The sequence below is a fragment of the Bos indicus genome, chromosome 2 (genome assembly GCF_029378745.1).
Source record: "Bos indicus isolate NIAB-ARS_2022 breed Sahiwal x Tharparkar chromosome 2, NIAB-ARS_B.indTharparkar_mat_pri_1.0, whole genome shotgun sequence".
Taxonomy (NCBI): domain Eukaryota; kingdom Metazoa; phylum Chordata; class Mammalia; order Artiodactyla; family Bovidae; genus Bos; species Bos indicus.
Window position 1 is genome coordinate 17,363,613 of NC_091761.1, and position 27,697 is coordinate 17,391,309.

Genomic DNA, 27,697 nt, shown 5'->3' on the forward strand with positions numbered 1-27,697 from the left:
GAGTCCATAAGACTGTTCTACATCAGTGTCTCTTTTGCTGTCTCGTACACAGGGTTATTGTTACCATCTTTCTAAATTCCATATATATGCATTAGTATACTGTATTGGTGTTCTTGTGAGCAAGGGGCCTTTGTTTTTAATCTTTCACAATGTCTAGCATATGGCAGGTGTAATTCCCTGTGGAATAATCAGGGTTTTTTTTCCCCTTGTTAATTTAGGCTGGTTTATGGTAGTTTGTTTGACATCTGTTTTATTTGGCATTTTCGTATATAGAGTATATACATTTTTTTTCTGAAAAGTAACTGGCCTCTGCTACTTCCCAACTAACACTACTTGAGGCATTGAAATCTAAGGTCTCAGAAAAATCAGTGCCAACAGTTTTAATGATACACTTTCTGTAATTAAGGGAACAGTTCCAATTACATTTTAAGATGCAAAACAATTGGGTCTCTTAGTAAATAAATAGTTGAGGACTTCCTCCAGTGACTTTACTCTGCTCCAGCCACCTGCCAGTTTGTGTTTGGGCTGTTCGTTCTGCCCAAAGAAAACATAGTTCAGTGTCTTCTTTCAAGATCCTATCTACCTCTCTGAAGTCCAAACTAGAAATAAGGTAAAAAACAGATATGGGAGCTCAGCGAATTATCGAATTTCTCATTATAGCATTTTTATTTGTAAAGTAATGCATTATCTCATTATTTATCTTTTTTCTTTGGACCAGTAGGGTCCTAAGAGAAGTGGAGATTTCAGAAAGTGAGGGGCCTTAGTAGTAAAGATAGAGATGAATGGAAGGAAAAAACATCCCAGGATGTCATCTCCTGTCCAAGCTATTCCTCTACCATTGGGTGGTCAGGTAGCTACTGGAGTGACCTCTGTAAGAGCCTAGATATCAATGAATTCCTGTGTGAAAGTCAGTATGATGCTTTGGGTAACTCTCTGATTTTGACAATTCTTGGCAAGGGGTTTATTTGATTACTGCCAGTTTAGGGTGTATAGAAGTACTTTTGGAAGGGAATCAGAAAGCAAGCCATTAGTGCTAGACAAATAGGTTGCTGATTACTCGCTGAGGTATAAAATAAGTTCATTTGGTTAGCCAAGTCTCTCAGAAAGGATACAAGAACCATCGCTGATCAGGCTTAATCGTCTTGCCTCATTCATAGGTTCTCTGGCTCTTGTCCTTGTTGCTTTCATTCCTCAATTAAGGAGATTCCCAGATAATGAAGTCAGGTTAATCGTGTTGCTATTTAACAATGTCTCAGTTTCACTTGAAGATTTGCCCAGGATTTAGAAGCTGTTGACACCTCAGATACAGTACTGAGGACAGCAAAGTGCTACTAAACCAAGAATATCACAGGGAATTGGAAAGATGCCAAGCATGAGTGAGTGGGGTCTGCCACTGTCTCAACTCGGGATCTTTCACAAACAGCAGCGAGCAGAGGCTAAGAAGGCTTGTTTCACTTTTCTCAAGGCCCCAGAACTCAAAAGGAAGGTGAATCACGGCTCAAGAGAGCTCTTTCTATCTTGGCATCCAGTGAGGTGTCACTTAGCTGGCTCTTTAATCCCAAGTGCTAATTGATGCTGTTAGCTTTCTGCAAGGGTGCCAGGAAATAATAATGAGGAAGTGACACTCCACTTATCTTGTGCTAGGAGGTTTTATTTAGAGAACTTGATGTTTCTTTAGCCAAAGGACACTAAAGTAACATCTCACTATTTAGTATACTTGGAAAGATGAATTAACTAGGCGGTCTCCTGATGTCTTGTAGAAATTGTTATATACCAAACAAGCGGGCCTTTCTTAAGTACTCAACAGAAGGTTCAGGCCTAACATACTATGTTAGTGTTGGTTTGGCCAGAAAGTTCGTTTGAGTTTTTCCATAGCATCATACATAAAAGTCCAATTTTCAATTGGAACTTTTTCAATCCAATAAATTTATTTCCATGAATTAAGAAGATAGTCCCTACTCATAGAAACTTCTACTAAAGTATAATCCTTCACTTAGCCATTAAAAGCAGTGGGCTTTGTATGTAATTTTTTTACTTCTAATAAAATTATATTGTTAATTTAGTGTATGTGTATGTTTAAAATGAGGATACATAGTTATTTGGGCTCCTTTGGTGGCTCACCATTAAAGAATCTACCTGCCAACCAGGAGATGTGGGTTTGATCCCTGGGTCAGGAAGATCCCCTGGAGAAGAAAATGGCAACCCATTCCAGTATTCTTGCCTGGCAAATCCCATGGCAGAGGAGCCTGGTGGGCAAAAGAGTTGAACAAGACTCAGTGACTGAAGCAACAACAATAATGTATAGTTAAATAGGGGTACACGTGGACACATTTCAGATCCACAAAGTGCCTTCTACACCAACCTGTGTGACTTCTGATAAAGTATTTAACTTCTCGTGCCCAGTGTTCTGTTTGTAAAGTGTTGACCAATAATTGTACCTACCTTACAGGGTATTATGATAATTATATGAGCAAATACACATAATTCATTTAGAAATGTTCTTGGCAGAGGCTCAATAATATTGGTCATTGTTGTTATTTCTTCATGTTATCAATTTTTAGTTTTATTTGTGTATTTTCTTAATTTATGCCTACCCAACAGTATTTGCTGGATTTAACCATTCTCAGATGTTAATAAAACTTAATATTACACTTTTTCCTCCCTTAGGATTGGATTTTTTTCAACTTGACAGAGAACAGCATGAGAAGTCCTTGAGCAAACCAACTAAGAACAATGATAAGTCAATGATAGTCTAAAATAATATTTATGAAAACATATTCAGAAAGTTAGGGACTAAGTATAGTCAATTCAAATCTGTTGACCTTGGGGGATCCAGGTTATGTGCTAGGAAAATCACATATATTTAGTTGAAATGTAGAAGTAAAATCTGACTCCTGTCCATTGCCACATCTACCTACACACACACACACACACACACACACACACACACAACCTATATTCTGCTTGCTGAGGAAAATGGATGAAAATATGAGTATTACCATCTTCAAACACACACAAGTGTATATAAGGAAAACTGAAGTTAAAAAAGTTATTATTTTAGGAATCTTCGAACAGAAACTTTCGCTTTCGCTTCTTATTTTATATAACAGGCTTATCAGCATCTTTACCTTTCTAACCAAGCTAATACACCATATAATATATGTTTTAGTTTGTTTATATTTTGGGGGTCTGTTTTAAATGAAATTAGAGCCGCTGCTGCTAAGTCGCGTCAGTCATATCCAACTCTGTGCGACCCCATAGACGGCAGCCCACCAGGCTCCGCTGTCCCTGGGATTCTCCAGGCAAGAACATTGGAGTGGGTTGCCATTTCCTTCTCCAATGCATAAAAGTGAAAAGGGAAAGTGAAGTCGCTCAGTCGTGTCCAACTCCTAGCAATCCTGTGGACTGCAGCCCACCAGGCTCCTCCGTCCATGGGATTTTCCAGGCAAGAAGAGTACTGGAGTGGGGTGCCATTGCCTTCTCTGAAATTGGAGCAAATATACTTAATTCTTCAGTTAACATGTGCATTATACTAGAAGCCAAAAAGGTAAAATCCTTGTTCTTTAGGTAGAGGAAAATTTTCCAAAAATCAGCAAATTGACTAAATGTTTTCTTGTTTTTCCATAACTTGTTTTTTGTCTTTTGAAAATTTTTAAAAATCACTTGCCTTGATCACTCTTTTTTTTTTTTTTTGATCTAGTATTGAAGTCACAGTTTCACCTATGCTTTGAGTATACGTGAATGTAGTACTAACTGCTTTGACTTCAGAATCACATCTGAGATCAGAAGCAAGCATTGTCCCTATTTCCTTTGTGGCTTCTATTGTCTGTTCTTAGAATTGGACTCATCAGAATGACACGTTAAGCACATAGAGATGACTCCACAATGCAGTGCCATTTCCACTCTCTAGCTGGTTGCTTTGTCACATCACTTGCTCTCAGAGCAGAGCCAAGAGAAATATAGGTGCAGGGAAGACAGATTTGTAGCTAAAAGGAAACTAAATGAAGTGGTCGTGTAAGGTATTACCCAGGTAGGACATTCAAGGTGCTTGTTGCCGGCCAAACATTCGACAAGTAACCCCGGTGGGCAGTGGTGGGAAGACATTAATGACAAAGTTCACCTTCATCCCAGTTTTGCCCTAACCCTTCTGTCCACTTGTATAATGTCTGGTTTTGAAAAACACAGGTCCTCTGTGTTGTATAAAAAAAGGTCTCAGTATGCAGAAATCTCTTAGATACTGGTCTGCTACTCATTAAATGCCAAAAACGTAGTTGAGTGCTGAGCTATAAATGTCTGTGGTGCCTATGACTGAATGTATTTTTTCCTGCATGATCATCCATTGTGGTGTTTGTAAGTAGCAAAACAATGAGCCTGATTTGTTCTCCTTTGTAGAGCCAGGCCGAGGCCCACTACAAAGGAAGTAAACATGCCAAGAAGGTCAAAGCACTAGAGGCAACGAAAAATAAACCCAAAATGGTTTCTTCCAAGGACAGCGCAAAGGCTAATCCCAGCTGCTCCATCACTCCAATCACAGGCAACAACTCTGACAAATCAGGTCAATGACACTTTTTGTTCTTTACATTCTCTGTGTTCCTCCTGGTTCTGTCCCTACCTCGTTCTCTTCCCCTCCACTGTTGCATGTTACTCTCCATGATTCGTTTTTATAATATGAGTATATTTCCTTCACAGGAAAGGTTATGTGTTTGCACGGAATCTAAGCATTTGATATGTTACCATTCCATGTTGTTAAATATATACCTTTAAGTATATATGTGTGTGTATAAATATATATATATATAATATATGCATGAAAATAAGTGGAAGCTTCTTGGTCACATTGTGTTTAGACAAAAATCAAGAAATGGGTCTAAAATACTGAGTTTATTATTCCCCTCTATTCTTTTTATGTTTGGTTTTTGCAATGGATCTTTCAGTCAAGGAATTCTTAAACTTGTTTATTAACAGACATTTTTATATTTTCTTACCCCAGTGAAGAGGAGTTGAAGGGCAACAGAGTAAAGTTTTTTGAGAGAGTAACACTATTAAGTGAATCTAGAAATGTGTCCAATAATAAAAGCTATTGATTTTTTAAGGTCTTTGTAGACTTCCCCTCAGAGTTATAAATGAACTCAAAGATTTTAAAGGAACTTTTCACAGTTAGGAGCTGACTAAAAGAACTTTATATAATCGGAAATGGGCTACTCATGGAAGGGCCTCTTAAGAAGAGTCTCTATTTCATAGTCCCAGTGAATCAGCAGTTTTTCTGAGTAGGTTCAAACTGAATGACTCAGGAAGAAGGAAAAAAAATTGTATTTCTAGTGGGTATGCCATGAAATTGGATGTTTAATAGGCTTCCACACATTCACAGCCACCTGTCAGCACCCAAGATGGAGGAGTCTCCCTGTTGCAGTGACCGTCTATGAAGGAAAACTGAGAGAGTGGTCCTTTTCTCCTATGTTCGACTCTCTCTTTAGGTACCTCTCTGTTGTTGGAAGCACAAAGACACACACTGCTCTTCTGGTTTTCTTCTCCTCTCCAAATCATTATAGAATTTGAGGACGAGACTTAAGAATGCTTTCCTGTGGTTGCCCAGGGGCTTGGGAGAAAAACAAATCCATTTGTAAAAGGAGGATTCAGAAAACCCTCGTCGGACAAAGAGACTATGTAAAATGTGACCATTATTGGTGAGGTCCCATAGATGCTGGTGCCCAAAGCTCTGAAGCCTGGAATGAATGAGCTGATTCAAACTTGGTGATAAAAGACTTTTGTTCTCTGTGTGATAGGATCACTAAATCGTGATACCTGATGAACAGATAATAAATACTAAATTATTACATCACACTTCTCCCCTTCTAAAGAACAAAACCTTTTTCTGCATATTAGCAAGTTAATCTTTAACCCAGACTTATCAGTTATTAGAGTCAAATATTATCTCCGGTTTATAAATCAGCAAGCCATGGTGAGGTCCACATTGCATCCGCTATCTGCCCAATGTTACCCAGTGTTTGGAAGACTAGGATCCATCATCTCTGACTTCCTGCCTGATTTCATTTTCTACAGGATATTGTTGCCTCTATGAAATAATATTCTGAGAAAGGTTTTCTTACCTGACTTGTGCTACTTATGCACAGAAGTCCTTATAAGCAAAATGATAAAAAACAGCGGAGGTTATTGTCACTCCATTCCTTCAGCTTATTTAAGACTTTACAAATAATCATGTTTGCCTAGCGGGTAATAGGAACACACCAAGATCAAGCACAGTAGTGGTATAAACAAGGAAAGAGAATTGAGATCTAGAAGAACCCTAAGAGATGACAGTGGGGAGAGAAAAACAAATCTCAAGCCCAGAGTCTCTTCTCCAGTAGCTATGTGGTTGTCTTTAATCCTATATCCTCTGCTGCTTCTGCCACTCCCCTATGTACCCCCCCAAAATACCTGTGGTCCAGCAGTATTGACCTCACTCACCATGTCATTGTCCAGACTTGGATTAGAAATCATGGAAGCTATATGTATTTGAGGGTTACCTCACTTTTCCATGTTCTTCATACTCAAAATCTTCATAAATTAGTAGGCAAGTCATTGGTTAGGTCATTCAGATTACTTTTTTGTTTCTCCATGTTTTAAATATTGATACTAGTGAAACATTTAATTTGTCCTATTATATCTATAAAAGCAATACCAAAGCTGTTGGAAAATGGCACTATTTAAAAATAAAGGTTATATTTGCTAAATAGATATATGGTTTTTTTTTTCCACCTTCAACTAAATGTTGGCTTCTAAGCAATAATTTACACATGTGTTTTGTACAATTTTCAAGTTAGAAAATTAGAAAGTTTGCCCAGATGGGAAATCTGGTCTAAATAATGTAATACAAAACCTATTGTTGACCACCTATTTCTAAATCCTTAAAAAGTTCCTTTTGTCATAACATTATTATGAGAGACGGTCATGACATTTTGGTAACTGGTTTTGATTTTGTTTAAAACCCCACTTTAAGAGAATAGGAGACCCAGGGACCACACCTTCATAAACAGTCTAGGTGGGTCACAGAGGGAAGGGGGAGGGAATAGGAAGGAGTGTGGTACTTAATTAACTGAAGTGTTTTATTTCAGACAACGCTGCCTCTAAGGAGTCAGCCAAAAAGTAGAGTAACAGTCACAGTGAGAAGTCATGGTTGACTGATAATTCTTACAAGACTGAAATTCACTAGCACTGATCTTTTTGTTTTGAATGAAGAGTTCCTATCAAGTGAGTTTAAGCAGTATCTATGTGATTCTGAGATATTTGAGTAAAAAGGGAATATGCTAGTAACATGGTGTCTCAGCTATCATTTCAAAATCCAGGCATTCAGAGCATCCAAAAGATTTAGTAATTCAATTTCCTTTCTCATATTTTAGCAGCAATAACTTAGCAATAGTGTATTGTCCAATGAGGGCAAATCCTGAGGAAGAGGAAATAGCCAACTTTTAAGGGAGGGAGCTTCTGGGAGTACAGCATCTGGGGATTCACTGAAAATCAGTTGAGAGAAAAATGTCATTTCAAAGAATCTGACAAGTACGGGACTGACAGATGATCTCACTTTACTCCCTGAGAACACAGATTATTTATTCTAAGAAGTGACCTAACAATCTTCTAAGAGCTAGAAAAGCCTTTTTACCTGCTATTTTAACAACTGGGGCAACCATTTTTTATGATGCATTTGGAGACATAATTTGATCATGTTGTGTCTGGATCTGAGATTTGTTATAATGAAACTATCAGATATAAAAAGTTCAGGGTATTATTGGAAGCTTTCTCTCTCTTTTTTTTTTTTTCTTTCAAATCTGTAAAGAAAATGAGTTTAAATTACAGTAACAGGAATTTCATTTATTATAAGAAGCTTTGACCACATGATTGAAAAAAACTAAATATGTTTTATTTCAGGCAAGGATAGCTGTCCTATTCACTTTTTAGAAGTTAGAATAGAATTAAACATAAAATCCAAAGAAATAGCTTTCTAGTCTTCTAGGATCTATCCCCACTTTTCATGATGTATCAGTGGGAGTTCAAAACTTTGCAGGAGGGAGGATAAATGTGCTTTGGGAAAATTGGGGTCAAGACACAGCAAGCATTAGGCAGCTTCAGGAAGATGGCTAGAACATATTGGCCAGACATTCTACCCAAATTTCTCCCTGGAGTTCAAGTGTCATAATGCCATATGACGGTACACTTCCCTGTGATAATATGCCCCTTACATCAAGTTGAATGCTCTTTGTGACAGCATTTAACCACTCATATCAGAGCCTTTGGAAAACCTTATTTCGAGAAAATAATGAAATATTTTGATAATCAACCTAGAGATAAATATTGTGATAATTCAACCTAATGGTCCATATGTCTAGTCTTTAGCACAAGATTTTTTTAATTAATTAGGTATCAAGATGGGGAAAATACACGTCTAGCTCAAAGTATATAAAGCTATTTAAAGCTAAACAGCTTTTAATCAGTTGCTGTCTAAAAAGATGATAGCAGATGGAATGATTCAAAATGCTATAGATATATTTATAAATGCAATTAAGAGCAAAAGATGATGGAACCAACATGTTCTGCTTAAAATATAACAATAGGAATACCTTGGGTTTGTTCAGTTTGTAAAATCCAGTCACATAACTATTTTCGTATGACCCCTGCAACAACCCTGTGACTGGTCAGGCTGAGACTAGTATCCCTCTTTCATACATGCACACAATAAACTATATATCCATTTATTCACTCAGCAAGTATTTATTATTTGTGCTAAGTAGTGTAGTACATCTGTAACATTTGCCATTTCTAGGGTACAGCAATGAACAGAAAGACACTTTCTTGCTCCCAAGGAGCTTCCAAAGTAGTGGGGTTTTGTTCATTTTCCTGTATTGTCTCTTAGGACTACAGAGAAAAATAACATACAGTAGCCACCTTCAAGCTGCTCCCAAAAATATGGCAACACTGAAGTACCTGGATCTTAGATAAATGAAATGCTTTGTGAGCTTGCACCACTCATATCCCAGTAGAGTCGGAGCAGGAACTTGGGGCTTCTGGTCCCATGCAGATTCCACTGTTCCCATTATTTCTAAACTTTCCTAACTCGGAAAAATTAATACAAGTGTCCCAATGGGCAAAGTCAGAAACCACTAACCCACTTTTTAAAAGACTATTGAGTAGGATTATGTATTACTTTTAAATTGTTTGCTATCTCTCGGTATTTTTCAGTAGGAGATGTGGCAGTGAAAGGGCAATTAAGGCTTTGTTTTATTGATGATCTTTCGTTTCTGTGCAATATGTTGCCTGTTTCATTTAACTGCAAGAGACCAAAGCTTTAGGAGTTAGAGATTTTTTCAAGGACAAGTTTGAATGGAAACACTCATTTCACGTAAATGATAAGTGTTCTCAAAGCTCCTGCTTGACAGATGTTGACTTTATGTAACTGGAGGCAGACACACTCCTTTAGATAGAGGTCAGCAGAGGGCAAGAGCATCACCAATATGGCAGAGCCTTGGCTGCCTCCTCAGGGGTCCAGTGGATTTTCCTGAATGTTGTCCACAATTTCAGTAGCATTTGGATCACCCCTCTAAAAGATTTCTACTGGGCACAGAAACACTGTTTTGTTTATCCCCTATGTGTATGCGTGTGTGCAAGTCACTTCAGTCCTGTCTGACTCTTTGCAATCCTATGGACCATAGCCCACCAGCCTCCTCTGTCCATGGGGTTCTCCAGGCAAGAATAGTGGAGTGGGTTGCCATGCCCTCCTCCATGGGATCTTCCCAACCCAGGGACTGAACCCATGTCTCTTGTGTCTCCTGCATTGGCAGGCAGATTCCTTACCACCAGCAGCACCTGGGAAGCCCTGTTTATCCATACCCATGACCATAACATGGAGATAGAGATGACAGTACCAGAAAATACCTAAGAAGGAAGGAAAGAAGTGAGGACATCTCAAAACCTGTTTTAGTTTCCAGTATAATGTGCTTTTGCATGGTGGGAATTCCTCACGTGTGAACCCAGAGCAGTTATCAACTAGTACATCAGTACGATTTGCCTGGAAAGGCTACAGTTCAGCTTTTTATGGTCATCCCATTACCTTATGAAACTGCATTTTTCAATTTTGCTGAAGAGTTTTGCTGCCAAAGATACAAATGGAGACCCTCGCCTCATCGTTTTTATGGGTTCCCCTGTGTGTTTCACAATTTTTATGTGTTGTTACAAATGGGGCTAAGTTTCCCAACTGACAGCTTCTCATTTCCACAGACTGCTGCAGAACTCCATTGATTAGCCAGCAAGGTCTTTGTAAATGCCTCTTTCCCCCATTTCTGTCTCTCACACCAAGACCTTGTGCTGTTGAGTAGAAGAAAATGATAGTTTTCTGCTTTGGCAGCATCTGTCATTTTTAGACAAGCGCCATCATAAATTTGGCATGCATCTACCCAAATTCAGAAGGCCAAGATTTACTAGCCCTCATAAAATAATAGATTAACTATATTATGACAAACATCTTAAGGCTGAAATTCTGGGATACAATCATGTACAACATAAATTGAGTCCCATCTGTCTAAAGAGAACAGACCATTATACTAAAGCTCGTATTTCCATGAAACGTACATATATCATTAAGACGTTCAAAGTCAATTTAAAAAATGAAACTGCCTCCATCTTTGTCCGTGCACCTTGAATTTGACAGCACCATCCTGCCAGGCAAGGCCGATGACTCTTGTGTAGTCAAGTGTTTGTCATCCTCTGGAAACTAACTTCTGAAACTTCCGAGCATTTTATATTGCTTTGAAGTAATACTGAGCACTTATTGTCAGGCTCTCCACTTCTGAAAGTTATTTCCTAGTGTTGCTCTAAGAAAATGAACCAAAAGTTAAGACCAACTTATGATTTACTGAGGATCTGTTAACTTATGACTTACTGGGGATATGTTATAAACCATTATTTTAAGGCTTATATCATTATTAAAAATTTTTCTCATCTTCAGACATTTATTTTAACTGGCATTCATCTCTTTTGATTACATTTATTTACAACTTTTCTGCATCAAATAGATATTGAAATATAAAATGACTTTGTATGGACACTAAATTTTATAAATGTACAAACATAAATTCCCTCGAGATTTTAACAAAGATTACATTTTTATGACATTCAATTTATTTGCTTCGGGAAGAATTCTCTTACACTGACATATTTTCCTGAAATGAGTCAATCATGAAATAGAACTACTAAATAACTATTTGTAGATTCTGTGTGCAGAGCACTGGTTCTAGGTACTTTGGGGGATTCTGGGCAGTTCTGATGATGCTTATAGCCTGCTGCTGCTGCTGCAAGTCGCTTCAGTCGTGTCCGACTCTGTGCGACCCCATAGACAGCAGCCCACCAGGCTCCCCCATCCCTGGGATTCTCCAGGCAAGAACACTGGAGTGGGTTCCCATTTCCTTCTCCAGTGCGTGAAAATGAAAAGGGAAGTGAAGTCGCTCAGTCGTGTCAGACTCTCTGCGACCCCATGGACTACAGCCTACCAGGCTCCTCCATCCACGGGATTTTCCAGGCAAAAGTACTGGAGTGAGGTGCCATTGCCTTCTCCTGCTTATAGCCTAGTGCCACACAAATTTAACTCTAGAGTTAAAAGTTTAGTGTTTTTCATAAAAACATTTCTAAAGTATTTTCCTCTTCCCTGACATCTTTCTCTGAGAATCAGGGTCACTGTCATGGACGCTGGGCATAGTATTACGCAGTAATGGTTTGGTGCTCTCGTTTCTATAGGCCAGCATAACTCAATAAAACCTTCTATGGTGAAGAAAATGGTCTGTAATCTGGGTTGTCCAACACGAGTGCCATGAACTATTCAGCTCTTGGAATGTGGTTTGTGCTCCTGAGGAGCTGCATTTTTAATTTTATTTAAGTAGCCACATATGGCTACCCTATTGCACAGCACATCTATAGGCTGTGGTACTCTCTGCTCTTTTGACTAGCTCTGATTCTAGAGAAGGCATTCCATTCTCTGAGACTCTCTTTTCTCGTTGGTAAAGTGGGAGCAGTGCCCTCCCTACAATCAGTAACGTTGTCTGAATCAAATGAAATGATTGCAGAAAGACTTTGCAAAGTGTAAAGCATAATTAAAACAACTGTTATTGGTGTTCTTACAGTTTTGGAGGGGTTGTTTGTTTTTGGTCCTCCTGTGGGGGTCTTATCTCAGCTACTTTCAATGAGGTGACAGCTGCCCCTTGTGGTAGTCAGCTCTCATTATCTTTTATTATGCTGCACCTAATATAGTATATTCTAGAAAACAGATAAAACAGATCCAAGCTTATTAGACTTATATGCAAAAAATAACTTTAACAGCAGTACAACTGATAATTAAAGTTTATCATTATATGCCTGGTTCAATTCAGTTCAGTCGCTCAGTCGTGTCTGACTCTTTGCGACCCCATGGACTACAGCACACCAGGCTTCTCTGTCCATCACCAACTCCCAAAGCCTGCTAAACTCATGTCCATTGATTCGGTGATGCCATCCAACGATCTCATCCTCTGTTGTTCCCTTCTCCCGCCCTCAATCTTTCCCAGCATTAGGGTCTTTTCCAATGAGTCAGTTCTTCACATCATGTGGCCAAAATATTGGTGTTTCAGCTTTAGCTTCAGTCCTTCCAATGAATCTTCAGGACTAACTTGCTTTAGGATTGACTGATTGGATCTCCTTGCTGTAAAAGGGACTCTCAAGAATCTTCAATACCACAGTTCAAAAGCATCAATTCTTCGGCGCTCAGCTTTCTTTGTAGTCCAACTCTCACATCCATACATGATTACTGGAAAAACCATAGCTTTGACTAGATGGGCCTTGGTCGGCAGAGTAGTGTCTCTGCTTTTTAATATGCTGTCTAGGTTGGTCATAGCTTTTCTTCCAAGGAGCAAGCATCTTTTAATTTCATGGCTGCAGTCACCATCTACAGTGCTTCCCCATCTATTTGCCATGAAGTGATGGGACCAGATGCCATAATCTTAGTTTTCTGAATGTTGAGTTTTAAGCCAACTTTTTCATCTCTTTAAGAATTTTCCACAGTTTGTTGTGATCTGCACAAAGTACCAATGTCTAAACATTTTATATAGATTATCTTATTTAATTATAAAAATCCTTTGAGGGATACTAGAACATGAGACCTAGAGAGGGAAAATAATGGCTCAGAGTCATTCAGATGAAAAGTAGTTTCAAGGTCTCACCCAGGTGATCCCTCAAATTCGCTACCATGATACACTGCCTTTAGATGAAGATTCATGAACTTTACTGTACATGCTTTTTGAAGACTGTTTGAGATTCTTTTTCACTGGGTCTGACATCTCAGAAATGTGTGTTCTTTCTTTCCCCATTCTATTTTACAACTGTTTTTTAAAAATCAATTTTTGAGTAGCTTTGGATAAAGATATATTAACCAAGGTATGATTGTTGAGTACCTTTACCTACCTAGCATGTAGTAGAAAGAGCATAAGCTTGATCATTTCCACCTCTCACTGAATGTTTAACTCTGACTAAGTAATGTTCATTGACCTTCTCTTTCCCCATCTATAAAATGGGGGAGCTGATATCTACCTCCCATGATTGTCATCAGGAATACTGAGTCAATAAATGTGCCTGGCTCACTGAAGACACTGTCCTTTTGAGTTTATGACCATTTCACGCCATGCAACAGTGACCTACACTTACATCCCTTCATGTGCTTCTTTTATTGTTGTTATTGTTTAGTCTGACTCTTTTGCAGCCCCATGGACTGTAGCCCACCAGGCTCCTCTGTCCATGGGATTTCCCAAGCAAGAATACTGGAGTGGGTTACCATTTCCTTCTCCAGGGGATCTTCCCAACCCAGGGATCAAACCCGAGTCTCACTGCAGGCAGATTCTTTACCACTAAGCCTCAGCGAAGCACTTGATTTATTAGCTCAGTTCAGTTATTTGCATTTTTGTCTTCATTCCAGGACATTAGGGTCTGATGAACCTGAACTCTCCCAGTGGGACATTTAAAGATGTGGAAGGACCCTTCTTGCTCTCCTGTGCATATTTGTATAATGCAGGAAATGTCTTTATACTTGTCTCCCACTGGTTAACATATCATCCATTATGTTCCCTGCAGATGCTGGCATTGCATCCTGCACACAGCAGTCACATAGTCAGCATATATTAGACTACTATCATTAAGAAGAATTTAATGGCGTAAGCTCTGGTACCTTCCCTAGAATATGAACAGGGCAGCAAGACACTGGTTAGCTCTTTCTCTTCATATTCAATAAGACGGATGCCCTACCTCCTAAGTCAACAGTCTGTTCTGTGTGTAGCTAGGGTATTAAAACAAGGGATAACCCAAAACAACTTCATTTATTGAGGGAGAAATTGGGTACTACTCGTGAAGAAGCAGCCCAGCCTGAAGCCCGGGTTGGCTACTGAGACGATAGGAGTGGGAGGGAACGTGTAATCAGAAGGAGAAACACGGCCCTGCCTGACAAGTCCCTGCTGGCATGTATGTCCGTAAATAAGGAGAAATTTGTCAGTCCATACATTTTATTTCTAACAAACAGCTTGCAAAAAATTCTTAGTATTTAATTTTTTGTTTCTTGTATGCTGTTAATATATTAATTACTAAGCTTCTAGAAATTATGTTCTTTTTCTTTTCAATATGAAATGACATAATTCTTGTCATAATAGAGATTATTTTATTCCTTGCTTTCAAATATTTGAACTTCAGATAAGAGTCTTCAATGAATTTTGCCCATTTAACTAACAAAATGGCCGTGTCTAAGGTAAAACAATTTGTCTTCCCTAGCACAATATCTTTGTCCTTAGTTCTCTGTTAACAAATAAAATACTTTCCTCAATGTGGAAATTAGTGTACTACATTTTGAGTTAAAGTTTTTTATGTTATCCTTTTCAACAAAAATTTCACCCCATTATTAACCAATCCAATGATGACAATCTAGCAAATGTTATTTTAAGTACTTTGAAAAATCATTAGCAGATGTTCTATTTATGTTATTTATGGGATTTTAAATTGAGAGAATCCTTTTGGAAAGCAATGTCATAGAATAAATCAAGAGCCATAAAAATGTTAATTCCAATAGATGAATTAACTCCTCTTCCTGTAATTTATACCAAGGAAATAATCCTACATACAAAGCAAGAAAAATAAAATGATATACATGAAGACATTCATCACAGCATTAGTAAAAACTGAAAACAAGATGATCAGCTAGGGAAATTATTTTTAAAAAGTACTTATACCCCATAGAATATTATGCCACCTTAAGGTAAATAAAAGTAACAACATGAAACAAGAGTACAATACATTAAATCAAAAAGTTACAAAATATATTAAAGCATAAGTTACAGAATGGTTTTTTGGGGCATGTATTTACACATATTTATTGAGCTCCCATAGGTACCCAGCCTGACACACACACTGGATACATGATAGTGAACCAGGCCAATGTGGGCTTTGCCCTCATTAGAGCATATCAGCAGGAAGGGTAATACTGAACAGATGATGACAAGGTTGATAGAAAGAAAGGGATGCTGATCTAGTCTGGGAATGAAGGAAGAGCTTAAGCAGGAGACTGAAGCTGTCTCTTGGAGAAGGCAATGGCACCCCACTCCAGTACTCTTGCCTGGAAAATCCCATGGACGGAGGAGCCTGGTAGGCTGCAGTCCATGTGGTCGCTAAGAGTCGGACACGACTGAGCGACTTCACTTTGACTTTTCACTTTCATGCATTGGAGGAGGAAATGGCAACCCACCCTATTGTTCTTGCCTGGAGAATCCCATGGACAGAGGAGCCTGGTGGGCTGCAGTCTATGGGGTCGCACAGAGTCGGACACGACTGATGCGACTTAGCAGCAGCAGCAGCAGCAGCAGAAGCTGTCTTTGTCTGTTGGGAGAGACACAGAGGCTCTGGTTAGGGGTGGAGGGAAAAGGATTCTCAGAAAAAGGACCAGTACTGCATACAATGGAAGATGTGAAAGACTGCCCTATTTAAACATCTGAGACAATGAAAGAACGCTTGGGGACAATAGAAGGAACTCAGGATGTTGGTGAGAAAGTAGTTGCAATGATGGCTAGGGACAGAAATGAAGGTGGTATGGGCATAATGAAGTGATGGGCCTAGACACAATGGTTCTTTTTCTAATCTTTTAATTTTTTATTTTATTATTAACTTATGTATTTGGCTGCTTTCAGGCTTAGTTGTGGCATGCGGGATCTTTAGTTGCAGTATGCAAACTCTTAGTTGTAGCATGTGGGTTCTAGTTCCCTTATCAGGGATTGAACCCGGGCTCCCTGCATTGGGAATGCAGAGTCTTAGCCACTGTATTCCTGTGGCCGACTAGTGAAGCCTGTTCTCTGAATGGTGTTTTTAAATCCATAAAATGAAATTGATAGTTTTACAAAGGAAACCAATTGTATTAAAATACCATTGTCAATGTTTGTTATGATACAGTAGTATACCAATAATGCATTAAATAAGATCTAACAGCTGGTCTAATATCTACCATAATTTTGAAGTGTTGCTAAATACTAACCTTTCTATGACAACTGTAATATCTCATTTAAAAATATCTGATGTGTATGGGTGACAAAGGTAAATGTATTACCAAGACTGCTATAGTTTGTTGCCTTCATTTATAATTGAAGGATATGGTGAATTTCAGTTAGAGATAAAAGAAAATATCTATATCTTTTTATCATCCAAGTTCATGGATCCTGAGAACTCATGGACCCCTTGGAAGTCCACAGACCCCAGGTTAAAAACTCCTGTTTAGTGTTTAAGAGGATTGTGGGTTTGTTGTTTTGTTTTGTTTTGTTTTTCTCTCTCTCTATTCTCCACATACCATAGTACTTGCAAAAGAATTTCTTCTAATGAGTTGATGGAGCGTCCTTGGTGGCTCAGTAGTAAAGAATCTGCCTGCAGTGCAGGAGACGCGGGTTTAAGATGCTGGTTCAAACCCTGGATGGGGAAGATCCCCTGGAGAAGGAAATGGCAACCCATTCCACTATTCTTGCTTGGGAAATCCCATGGACAGAGGAGCCTGGTGGACTACAGTCCATGGGGTTGCAAGAGTAGGATGTAACTTAGAGCTAAACCACCACCACAACCAATGACTTAATGATGTTTATATACCTTGGGGCAAAGCTGGGCAAGAAAAAACTCTTAGCCATTTGTTTTGTATTATAGTTGGGAAGCTCACAGTCTGCAGTACAATGTCATATCTCTTTCTTGCTCAATTTCATCATGGTCACAGTCATAAGCCCCCATGTTGCAGTACCCCTAAGCATGATGAGACACCCTAGACAAACCCCTTTAGAGATCAGGCTTCTTAAATCAATCTCACCTTTTTAAAGGAGACTTTCTGTGGTTAACAGACTTTTTCCTACAACCTGTATGTCTTAAATATAAAGCTGGTTTTGACAACTTTGCAATAAAGCAGCAGATTGAATTTAGGTACAAATGCTAGATTTGAAATGGAGAAGTATGATTGCCTTTTAGCGATGTATTTTTAAGGGGTTGGTAGTTATACCTGGGCAGTCCAGCCCCTAAAAGTCTACACAGTCTCCTTAGGGCAGGCAGTACCCAGTTAAGTCCATGAAGAGTAAAAGCCTGTACCTATCTCTTGGAACAGCCTAAGGCAATAAACTTGTTGGCTGACAATGTTTTATACATTCTCTATTAGGTAAAGATATACATTTTAGGTGAGGACTCAGTTTCCTCAGTACCTCTCAGGCTGACCTTTCCATCATCGGCGTGCTCCTCACCCTGCCTGGAGCCTCAAAGCTAAGCCTAAAGTCTGTGTCTAGAAAGGAAGAAGGTGGGGGGAGGAGAATTCAAATGTCCCCCTTGTACCTTGTGAATGTTCCCTCTGTGAAGGGCCATTAGTTTAGAAGAAAAAGAACCTGTTCCTCATTCCACCTAGAAAATTAGTTTTTAATCTTACTCCTGGCTTTTGAATCGCTACTGGACCTACTCCCCGAGGGATTTGATTTGAGTGACATGAGTTACTTATTCTGTTTTCCATAATAAAGCTGCCTCAGAAATAACTGTGTCACATCTCTTGGTGACAAATCAGAAAAGGGGCAATTTTTCAACCTGAAGAAGTCGAAATATGATTTCTCTATTGTATAAGTCAAATGACTGGAAAACTGTACAAAATAGGAGAAAGCTGTTCATTAGATTCAAGGTCTAGCAAATAAGCCCTGTTTTGTGCTCACTTAGAAGTGACAAGTTCACTACATCAGTGCCAGCTCACTGATACAGAGTGTAAGCTGCCAGCTTCCAACATGGAGGTATTTGGAGATGCCACTGTTTTATCTGAGTGCGAGACTGGCAGCTTCTGCTCTCAAACAAAGTGGCACAAGGGACGATGGAGCAGGTGTCATGTGGTGCTCAGACAAGGAGGGCAGTGACTATCATTTCACTGGGTCACAAAATCACTGAGGGGGGTGTAGCCCACTGGCCAGAACCTGATTGGCACAGGCTTTCAAATGGAAAGGGCAGGGATGTCCTCAGTCACTATTGAGCCTGGCAGAAAATTACATCACAGGACCTGTTTTGAATTTATAAAATTAGCCACCTGACTGATGGGTCCTAAGTTACTTAAATACGCTTTTTTGTTTTTTAATCGTAAGTGCATGCACATTCCAATTCAGTAGAGTCACTTTTATTTATAGATAATTTCCCGTGCTTCCAGGATTAGTCTAAAGGTCAAGATATGAAAATTAGACATAAACACAGTTAATTAGGAATTAGCAAGCGTCACAGTGATAAACCATGCTTGAAGAGACAGGATTTCTGGAATTTAGCTAGAGCCGTGGTAACATGGCATTAGGTGGAAAGGGCCCGCAAGCATCATATTGACCCACTGTATAATACTTTAGTGCTATGAGAATTTCATAAACTAGCTTTCATTTCCACGTTGGTACTTAGCTTTTTGGTGTTTCTGAGCTTGTCATGCAAGTCCTTTACTTTGTTTTACATATCATAAGCCATATGGAGAATTCTATATGGCTTATTCTTTCCACTTTCAAAGCAGTCCAGCGATTCACTCTCAAGTGGGGCACTGAGATCAACATTTTCCAACGAGAAGTCTTGTGACTGTCAAAGCAGGTGAGCTAACTGGCAGGTATTGTGACCCTTCTGGACATTTGGAATTAGATCAAGTCCAAATGAGGCTCCTAGGTGGAGGAGGCCTAAATGGGCAACTATAGGACTCAGAATATACTGGGTCAGTCTCAGGCCACCTGCTAAAGATGATGTGTCTTAGGAGTTTGGGTTGGTCATAAGTGGTATCCTCACTAGGATACAAAACCTGCATCTGATATCTAAAAGGGTGAGGAAAGTTAAATAATACCACAAGACATAGTACTTGGAATTTCTTAAAGAGCATTGTTGCATAAGTTTATCAATCATGTAATTGTTGATAACTCAGATGAGTATCAGTTCAGTTCAGTCACTCAGTCATGTCAGATTCTGTGAACCCATGAATCGCAGCACGCCAGGCCTCCTTGTCCATCACCAACTCCCGGAGTCCACCCAAACTCATGTCCATTGAGTCAGTGATACCATCTCATCCTCTGTCGTCCCCTTCTCCTCCTGCCCTCAATCTTTCCCAGCACCAGGATCTTTTCAAATGGGTTCACATAAGGTGGCCAAAGTATTGGAGTTTCAGCTTCAACATCAGTCTTTCCAATGAACACCCAGGACTGATTCCTTTAGAATGGACTGGTTGGATCTCCTTGCAGTCCAGGAACTCTCAAGAGTCTTCTCCAACACCACAGCTCAAAAGCATCAATTCTTTGGTGCTCAACTCTCTTCACAGTCCAGCTCTCACATCCATACATGACCACAGGAAAAACCATAGCCTTGACTAGACGGACCTTTGTTGGCAAAGTAATGTCTCTGCTTTTGAATATGCTGTCTAGGTTGGTCATAACTTTCCTTCCAAGGAGTAAGCGTCTTTTAATTTCATGGCTGCAGTCACCATCTGTAGTGATTTTGGAGCCCAGAAAAATAAAGTCTGACACTGTTTCCACTGTTTCCCCATCTATTTCCCATGAAGTGGTGGGACCAGATGCCATGATCTTCGTTTTCTGAATGTTGAGCTTTAAGCCAACTTTTTCACTCTCCACTTTTACTTTCATCAAGAGGCTTTTTAGTTCCTCTATTGAGTTAGATGAGTATAGTATGATGTAATTTGTTACTGACTCCTTACGGTTACTGATTGGTCAGGTGGGTTGTTGGGCTACAAACCTCTGATGAGTTTCCAAACACAAAGAGCCCATGAGAAACCTTCCTGAGACCCAGACACCAGTTAAGTTGCAAAGAGGTCTGGCTATATTTTTGTGATATTTGTGTTTTCACATGTACTTTAGATTTTCTGGCAAAGGTACATGCTTATTATTTATATGTAAGTTTGTGTAGGATTCCTAAAAATATATATGCATTGATATTTGATATGCATATATAAACATATATATATATATATATAAAACCTTTGGAAATAATTATTCAAGTACTTTACATAATCAATGGCTAAAATGTATTTATCCATTCTATCTATATTCATTTCACTAGTTATGATTTGGCTGTTAACAGTGGATTTTTCTAGTATTTTTACTTGTGAGATTAGAAAACACTGCAATGAGTTAAATATTCCTTACCTCAACAAACTTATTGTCCACCTATGGTTTTCTGAATATTGGACACAAAGATTAATTAAAACATTGTTCTAGAGCATAAGACTATCTCTATCCCGGTAATAAATTTAAGTGTGAAACATTGCAGTTAGTGTGAGATCAAAATATAATTATATGAAGAGGATTATGAGAACATAGAGCAGTGGTTGAGAGGGAAAAACTTGGAGAGTAGACTGGAAGTAACAATATCATGGCATCCGGTCCCACCACTTCATGGGAAATAGATGGGGAAACAGTGGAAACAGTGTCAGACTTTATTTTTCTGGGCTCCAAAATCACTACAGATGGTGACTGCAGCCATGAAATTAAAAGACGCTTACTCCTTGGAAGGAAAGTTATGACCAACCTAGACAGCATATTCAAAAGCAGAGACATTACTTTGCCAGCAAAGGTCCGTCTAGTCAAGGCTATGGTTTTTCCTGTGGTCATGCATGGATGTGAGAGTTGGATTGTGAAGAAGGCTGAGCGCCGAAGAATTGATGCTTTTGAACTGTGGTGTTGGAGAAGACTCTTAAGCGTCCCTTGGACTGCAAGGAGATCCAACCAGTCCATTCTGAAGGAGATCAGCCCTGGGATTTCTTTGGAAGGAATGACGCTAAAGCTGAAACTCCAGTACTTTGGCCGCCTCATGCGAAGAGTTGACTCATTGGAGGGGACTCTGATGCTGGGAGGGATTGGGGGCAGGAGGAGAAGGGGACGACAGAGGATGAGATGGCTGGATGGCATCGCTGACTCGATGGACATGAGTCTCGGTGAACTCCGGGGGTTGGTGATGGACAGGGAGGCCTGGCGTGCTGCAATTCATGGGGTCTCAAAGAGTCGGACACGACTGAGCGACTGATCTGACCTGATCTGAAGGATGGACAGGGAGAGAGGAACGGGAAAGAGCCACTGCACAGTACCACTTCAAGTTCAGTGCCAAAGAAAAGATAAATGGAAAGCTCCATGAGTGAACCAAGTCAGAGAATGGCTTTGGAACATGAAAATGTTAGCATTTTGTAAACAGAAAGAACCTAATAGAAACAAAATAGAGCTATAGGAAAGAGAGAAGAGATTTAAAAGATAGATAGTCCAGGTGGAAAGCACTCACCTTTCCTCAGAGATGCAAACAAAATAGGTGCAGAAGGAAGAAACTGTAACATCAGTGGTAAATTCATCCAGCTGGGCCATTTTTCTCAGGAATGGAAAGCCAGACATTTGCTCATGAGAGATTTGCAGTATCAATAGAGGACTTAAGAAAAAGGCTAAAGCTGCCTTGGGCAAGCTGACTGGTTGTGTATATTTCCTTTGTAGAATCACTTGTTTTCCCACTTGTCTGATTTATTGACATGTTCTCCAGGTATATAACTTTTCTACTATATATGTTTCTAATTAAGCAAATCTAATCTGTAAGTTTGGAGAAGGCAATGGCAAGTCACTCCAGTACTCTAGCCTAGAAAATCTCATGGACGGAGGAGCTTGGTAGGCTGCAGTCCATGGGGTCACTAAGAGTCAGACACGACTGAGCAACTTCACTTTCACTTTTCACTTTCCTGCATTGGAGAAGGAAATGGCAACCCACTCCAGTGTTCTTGCCTGGAGAATCCCAGGGATGGCGGAGCCTGGTGGGCTGCCGTCTATGGTGTTGCACAGAGTTAGACACGACTGAAGCGACTGAAGCAACTTAGCAGCAGCAGCAATATGTAAGTTTACAGAAATTAAAAATGTGTGTGTGGTTATTCCATTACCAAGAGAGCTCTACTTTCAAAAAAAAAAATCTTTTAAATAGTGCATTCAAATTATTACTAGATTTTCCAAGATCTTTTTGCATGTCACCTTCTAAGAAAACATCTATATCTATATTTATAACTATATCTATAGTTAGTATCCATGGACAAGAATACTTAATAAATATAAAAAAAATAATAAAGATTATGCTAATTAAAAAAAAAGAAAACATCTAATAAATAAAGAGAGGCAAACTGTTATATCCAAACATTATCTACAATGTAGGTCTTCTCTTCCTGCTCTTTTAACAGCTGCAGTCCTGTTAGACTACAAATGAATCCTCATTTCTTTGTGCATCTACCGATACAGTGATGATGCTCCAGCATCTGTACATCTCTAATTACATTTTGTTTTGCAAAGAACTCCAAGGTAACAAATTGGCTTCTTCATCTTGCAGTTCATATGCTGCTGCTTCCTCCCCTCCCTCATACATCCATTAACTGTCTTAATGGAATTCTATCTTAAACTTTAAAACGTGTCATCAGTTGGTGGTTTCTATCATTTGTACTGTGTCAGAGCATAGATAAGAAGTGGACAAGTAGGGCAGAGGCTTAAGAAGTCTTCTGCACACATGAGTTGACATACATACAGGTCCGCCATGTTTCTTTGGTACAGAGTCCCATGGGCTTTTCAGTTTCATTCCTCACAAGACCACACGAAAAAAGTAGGTCCTCTGACTGACACCATTCATTTCTCATCATTGAGAAATGGATAAAATGAAGAGAATGATTTCAGAATTCTGTTTCAAAGTGAACTAATTTGCTTTCATGAGTGTTAAGCTATAATCCGGGCATTTCTTTTGTGTTTTTTTTTTGAAATAAAAATGAGATGTTGGACAAGGTACTTGTGAAAACAGGTAACAGTATGACCAGCCATCCTTTCACTGCATGCTTCTGGTGCCTAATCTTTTTTGTGCAGAATCAAGTGTAAAAAGGGAAATTATTGTAAAAACTGACAAGCAGTATCCTTCAGTGACGTCAGGAAGCACAAAGTACGATTCTATTGAAATTGTAGTCTTCTTTTCATGAGCACTTTTCTGAATTTGGAACTCCTTTGCTATTCTGGAAAGCTTGGCTTGGAAAGACATTGGTAGGTGTGAGTGAGCAAGGCTCTGACAAATGGTAAATGACAGCACAATAAACAGAGAACCTGTTGCATTTTCACTGAAAGCAAAATTCATATATTAAAATTCTATCCAAAATTTAAGTCTTTTGAAGCCATAATGATAAAAATACTATGTAACTGAATGAATATTATTGCTCCTAAAAACTCACTGCTTTGGGGCCTGGGGTGTGAGCTGGCATTGTCCACTTGCAGTGATTTACTTCTAAAGACTGGTTCACATTTTTTTTCAGTACTCATTTTTTTCGGTACTCAACACAAGACACAGATTTAGATATCCACAGCCTTTAAATGTGAAACAGAACATGACCTTGATCTCATTAACTGTGAATCACTTGAGCATAGGCCCCAAAACTATTAACTTTTCATCGTGTCTTCCGCCTGAAGCCCTTGCCTTACCTTTACAATCTTATTGTTTCTTAGAGCCCAAGGAGAAAATGATGGTATTTTGCACATGTTCAGATTAAGGCACCAATCACTTAAGTCACTTGCTTTAGGTTTATTCATCAGTAAACAGAACTAAAAATACCCAAGTTTTCCTGGCTGAGAGACCAGGAAGTTTGGTCACCCTCCTAAATACCATTATCTCTAATCTCAGTGAATGATACTACCCACCATTCACCAAGTGTTCATGCTGAAATCTTGGTAGTAATCCTTGATTCCTTTCTCTGGTACCCTACATCTAATCAGCCAGTAAGTCTGGTTGTTTCTACCCATAAATATATCCTAAACATACTGCTCAATTCTCTACTACCACCCTGGTCCAAGCAACCATCGGCTCCCTTTTGGACAACTACAGTAGTCTCCTAACTCACCTCCCTGTGTTATCATTTCATAAATTCTTCTCCACATACCAGTGAGAATGATCCTAGGAAAACATGGCTCGGATCACCCCTCAGGAGACTCAGAAATCACACTTAGATCACATCCAAATTTCTCTCATGCTCTATCAGACTATATGGCCTCTGATCAGCTCCTCCACCTCACAGCCTGCATTCACTCTTCTCATTCACTTTGATCTTGCTCATTTCAAGGTTTTTGTACTTGCTATTCTTTCTTCCTGGAATGCTCTTCTTCCCAGAATTCCTGCTATTTTATTCAAGGGTCTGTCAATATTACCTCTTGAGACAGCCTTGAAATGACTCTATTACCATGCCATGCTTTATTTTTCTTAGTACACGTAATACTATGAGACTATATATATATATATATATACACACACATTATACATATATATGCATGTATATATGTATATATTATATACATTTTTATATATGCTTATATATATATAATATAAACACGCTATATACCTGCTTATATGTATTAAACATACATTTTATAAATATATACACATGTAATAAAAGTATATGTGTATTTGTATAAATATATATATATATATATATATATATATATATATATACTTTTCTGGCTCCACCACTAGATAATTAATTTTATTGATTCAAAGATCTGGTCTTTTCACCTCTAACTTTAGTGCCTAGGATAATGTCACAGGTAGTCAATAATTATTAAATTAGTTGGATGGGTAGATGGTTATTTCCTTATGATGTATTCTTAGGTGGGACTTACTTGTAGAGTGGTGTGAACTTCACGTATGTCTCAGAATGGTTCTGCTGCTCCACATTTCAGTCAAGCAGGTACTATATCTTATCTTTCCATCTCTGTTAAGCTTTAAATCTTTGCCATTTCTCAGTGGCAGAAAATATTTTTAGTTGTTATTGGTACAACTTTATAAACCAACACATGTGTTATCAAAAACAAAAATGCAAGGACATTTTTACTTCCCATAGGGTATCATAACCTTCATTAACCCTTCTGGGAAATTAGTCAAGTGAGAACTCAGAGAAGAAAACACAGAAGCAAAAGATATGCCTTTAAGAAGGTTTCCTAGGTTTCATGCAAATTTGCAACCTTAAAGAAACTTTATTAAAACAGACTTATTTGTCTGGTTCTCAGCAAATTTTGCCTATAATGTGCTATGTTTATATGGCACCATGTAACTAAGATATACAAAGATATTTCCATCCACTCACTTACCTTTATTCAACAATGTCAGGCCTTCACAAAAGTATTACTGAGACTGAACATTCTTATTCTCTACTCCCTCAAAACAGAAGAGCAATAAGAAGCACTGGCTTAGGATTCAGAAGCCTGTAGTTGAATCCATGCTCTACCATTTTAGTAACTGGATGAATGTGGGAAGTTATTTAGTCTGTCTAAGACTTGGTTATTTTTTATTTATGAACAATTGTAATTATAACACAACATTAGAGAGAGGGAAGCATACCACTCTCTGGGGAGATAATCTATAATATATGTATCTGAAAAAGGACTCCTGTTCCTATAAATCATTAAGAAAAAAGCTTACAATCTATTTTTTTTAATGAGGGAAATATTTGACCAAGCAATTCACAAAAGAAGATATACAGTTAGCCTATAATATGCAAAGATGTTCCACATCATTAGTCACCCACCAGTACAGCTAAAGTCAAAAGGACTGAAAACAGTGATACTATTGTTAGAGAGAATGTAGAACTATTGGAATTCTCATACATTGCTGGTAGAAATATAAATCAGTACTGCCATTTTGGAAAACTCTTAAGAATCTACTAAAGATAAATATATATGTAGAGAGATAGACAGAAAACATAAATGAGTATTTATGGCTATCAAAAACATGTCTAAGAATGTTTATTGTAGCATTACTCAAAATAGCCAAAAATTGAAACATTTCAAATGCTCATTAATACTAACGTAGATAAATAAACTATGGCATAGTCATACAATGAATACTATCCAACTATCAGGAAGAGTACAAACTTCTATAATATGTGCAACAATATGGATGAATCTCAGACATAATGTTGTATGAAAGAAGACAAGTATAAAATAATATATATTGGGCAAATCCATTTATATGAAGTTCGAAAACAGGCAAAACAGATCTAAGTTGATAGAGATGAGAATGGTGGTTATCTTTGAAGGGAAGGGGAGTATCAACTAATTGGGGATTCAGTGGACCTTTCCAGGGTGGTGGAAACATTCTATATCTCTATATCTTATATATTAATATCTTATATCTTATGTATATCTTAGGTTAACATAAATGTATTTGTTCTTGTTGTTCAGTCACTAAGTCATATCCAACAGTGTGACCCCATGGACTGCAGCACACCAGGCCTCCCTGTACTAACTCCCCAAGTTTGCCCAGATTCATGTCCATTGAGTCGGTGGTGCTATCCAACCATCTCATCCTCTGCCACCCTCTTCTTTTACTCTTTCCGGAGCTATTAGTAACTCTCCTCTGCTCTTCCGCCATAGTATATTGGACACCTGCCAACCCGAGGGCTCATCTTTCTGTGTCATATCTTTTTGCTTTTTTATACAGTTGATGGGGTTCTCACGGCAAGAAAACCAGAGTGGTTTTCCATTCCCTTCCCCAGTGGACCATGTTTTGTCAGAACTCTCCACCATGACCCATGCGTCTTAGGTGGCCCTGCACAGCATGGCTCATAGCTTCATTGAGTTATGCAAGCCCCTTCACCACGACAAGGCTGTGATCCATGAAGGGGACACAAATGTATACATAGGTATAAATTCATTAAACTTTGTGTACTTTACAGTATATAAGTTATATCTCAATAAAAAAGAAATAAATAGGTACAGATAGTTACCAGTACTGCATTAGAGGATATGAAAAATAAACGAGATAATAAACATAAGTTCTTACCATACTGCTTGGTCTATAGAGAGTATTCAACTAGTATTGGCTATTAATTTGTGATTATTATGGCTGCTTTTGCTATCACTCTAAGCTATAACTGCCAGGAACATCTACTAGATCACTTTTTGTTTGTTTTACATAAAAGTAAACTTCTTGAAATAAGGATTGAGCCTCTGAATTCAGCTTCTAAGAATATTGCTCCAACCACTTAACAGTATTAGTTACGTATACAGACATAGGAAACAAACTAATGGCTACCAAAGTGTTAAGAAAGGTGGGGGGATAAATGATGAGTTTGAGATTAACATATACACACTACTACATGTAA

At 38.6% G+C, this 27,697-nt stretch overlaps 1 protein-coding gene across 11 annotated transcripts in view; it reads left to right on the forward strand.

The window, feature by feature from the left end:
• Positions 1–27,697, forward strand: part of ZNF385B (zinc finger protein 385B) — a 475,657-nt gene that overhangs the window by 433,693 nt on the left and 14,267 nt on the right. For all 11 annotated transcript variants that reach the window (XM_070802844.1, XM_019969931.2, XM_019969940.2 and 8 more), the window contains one exon: positions 4,393–4,555. In XM_070802844.1, the coding sequence (XP_070658945.1) occupies positions 4,393–4,555 (163 nt within the window). The remainder of the gene's footprint in view (positions 1–4,392; positions 4,556–27,697) is intronic.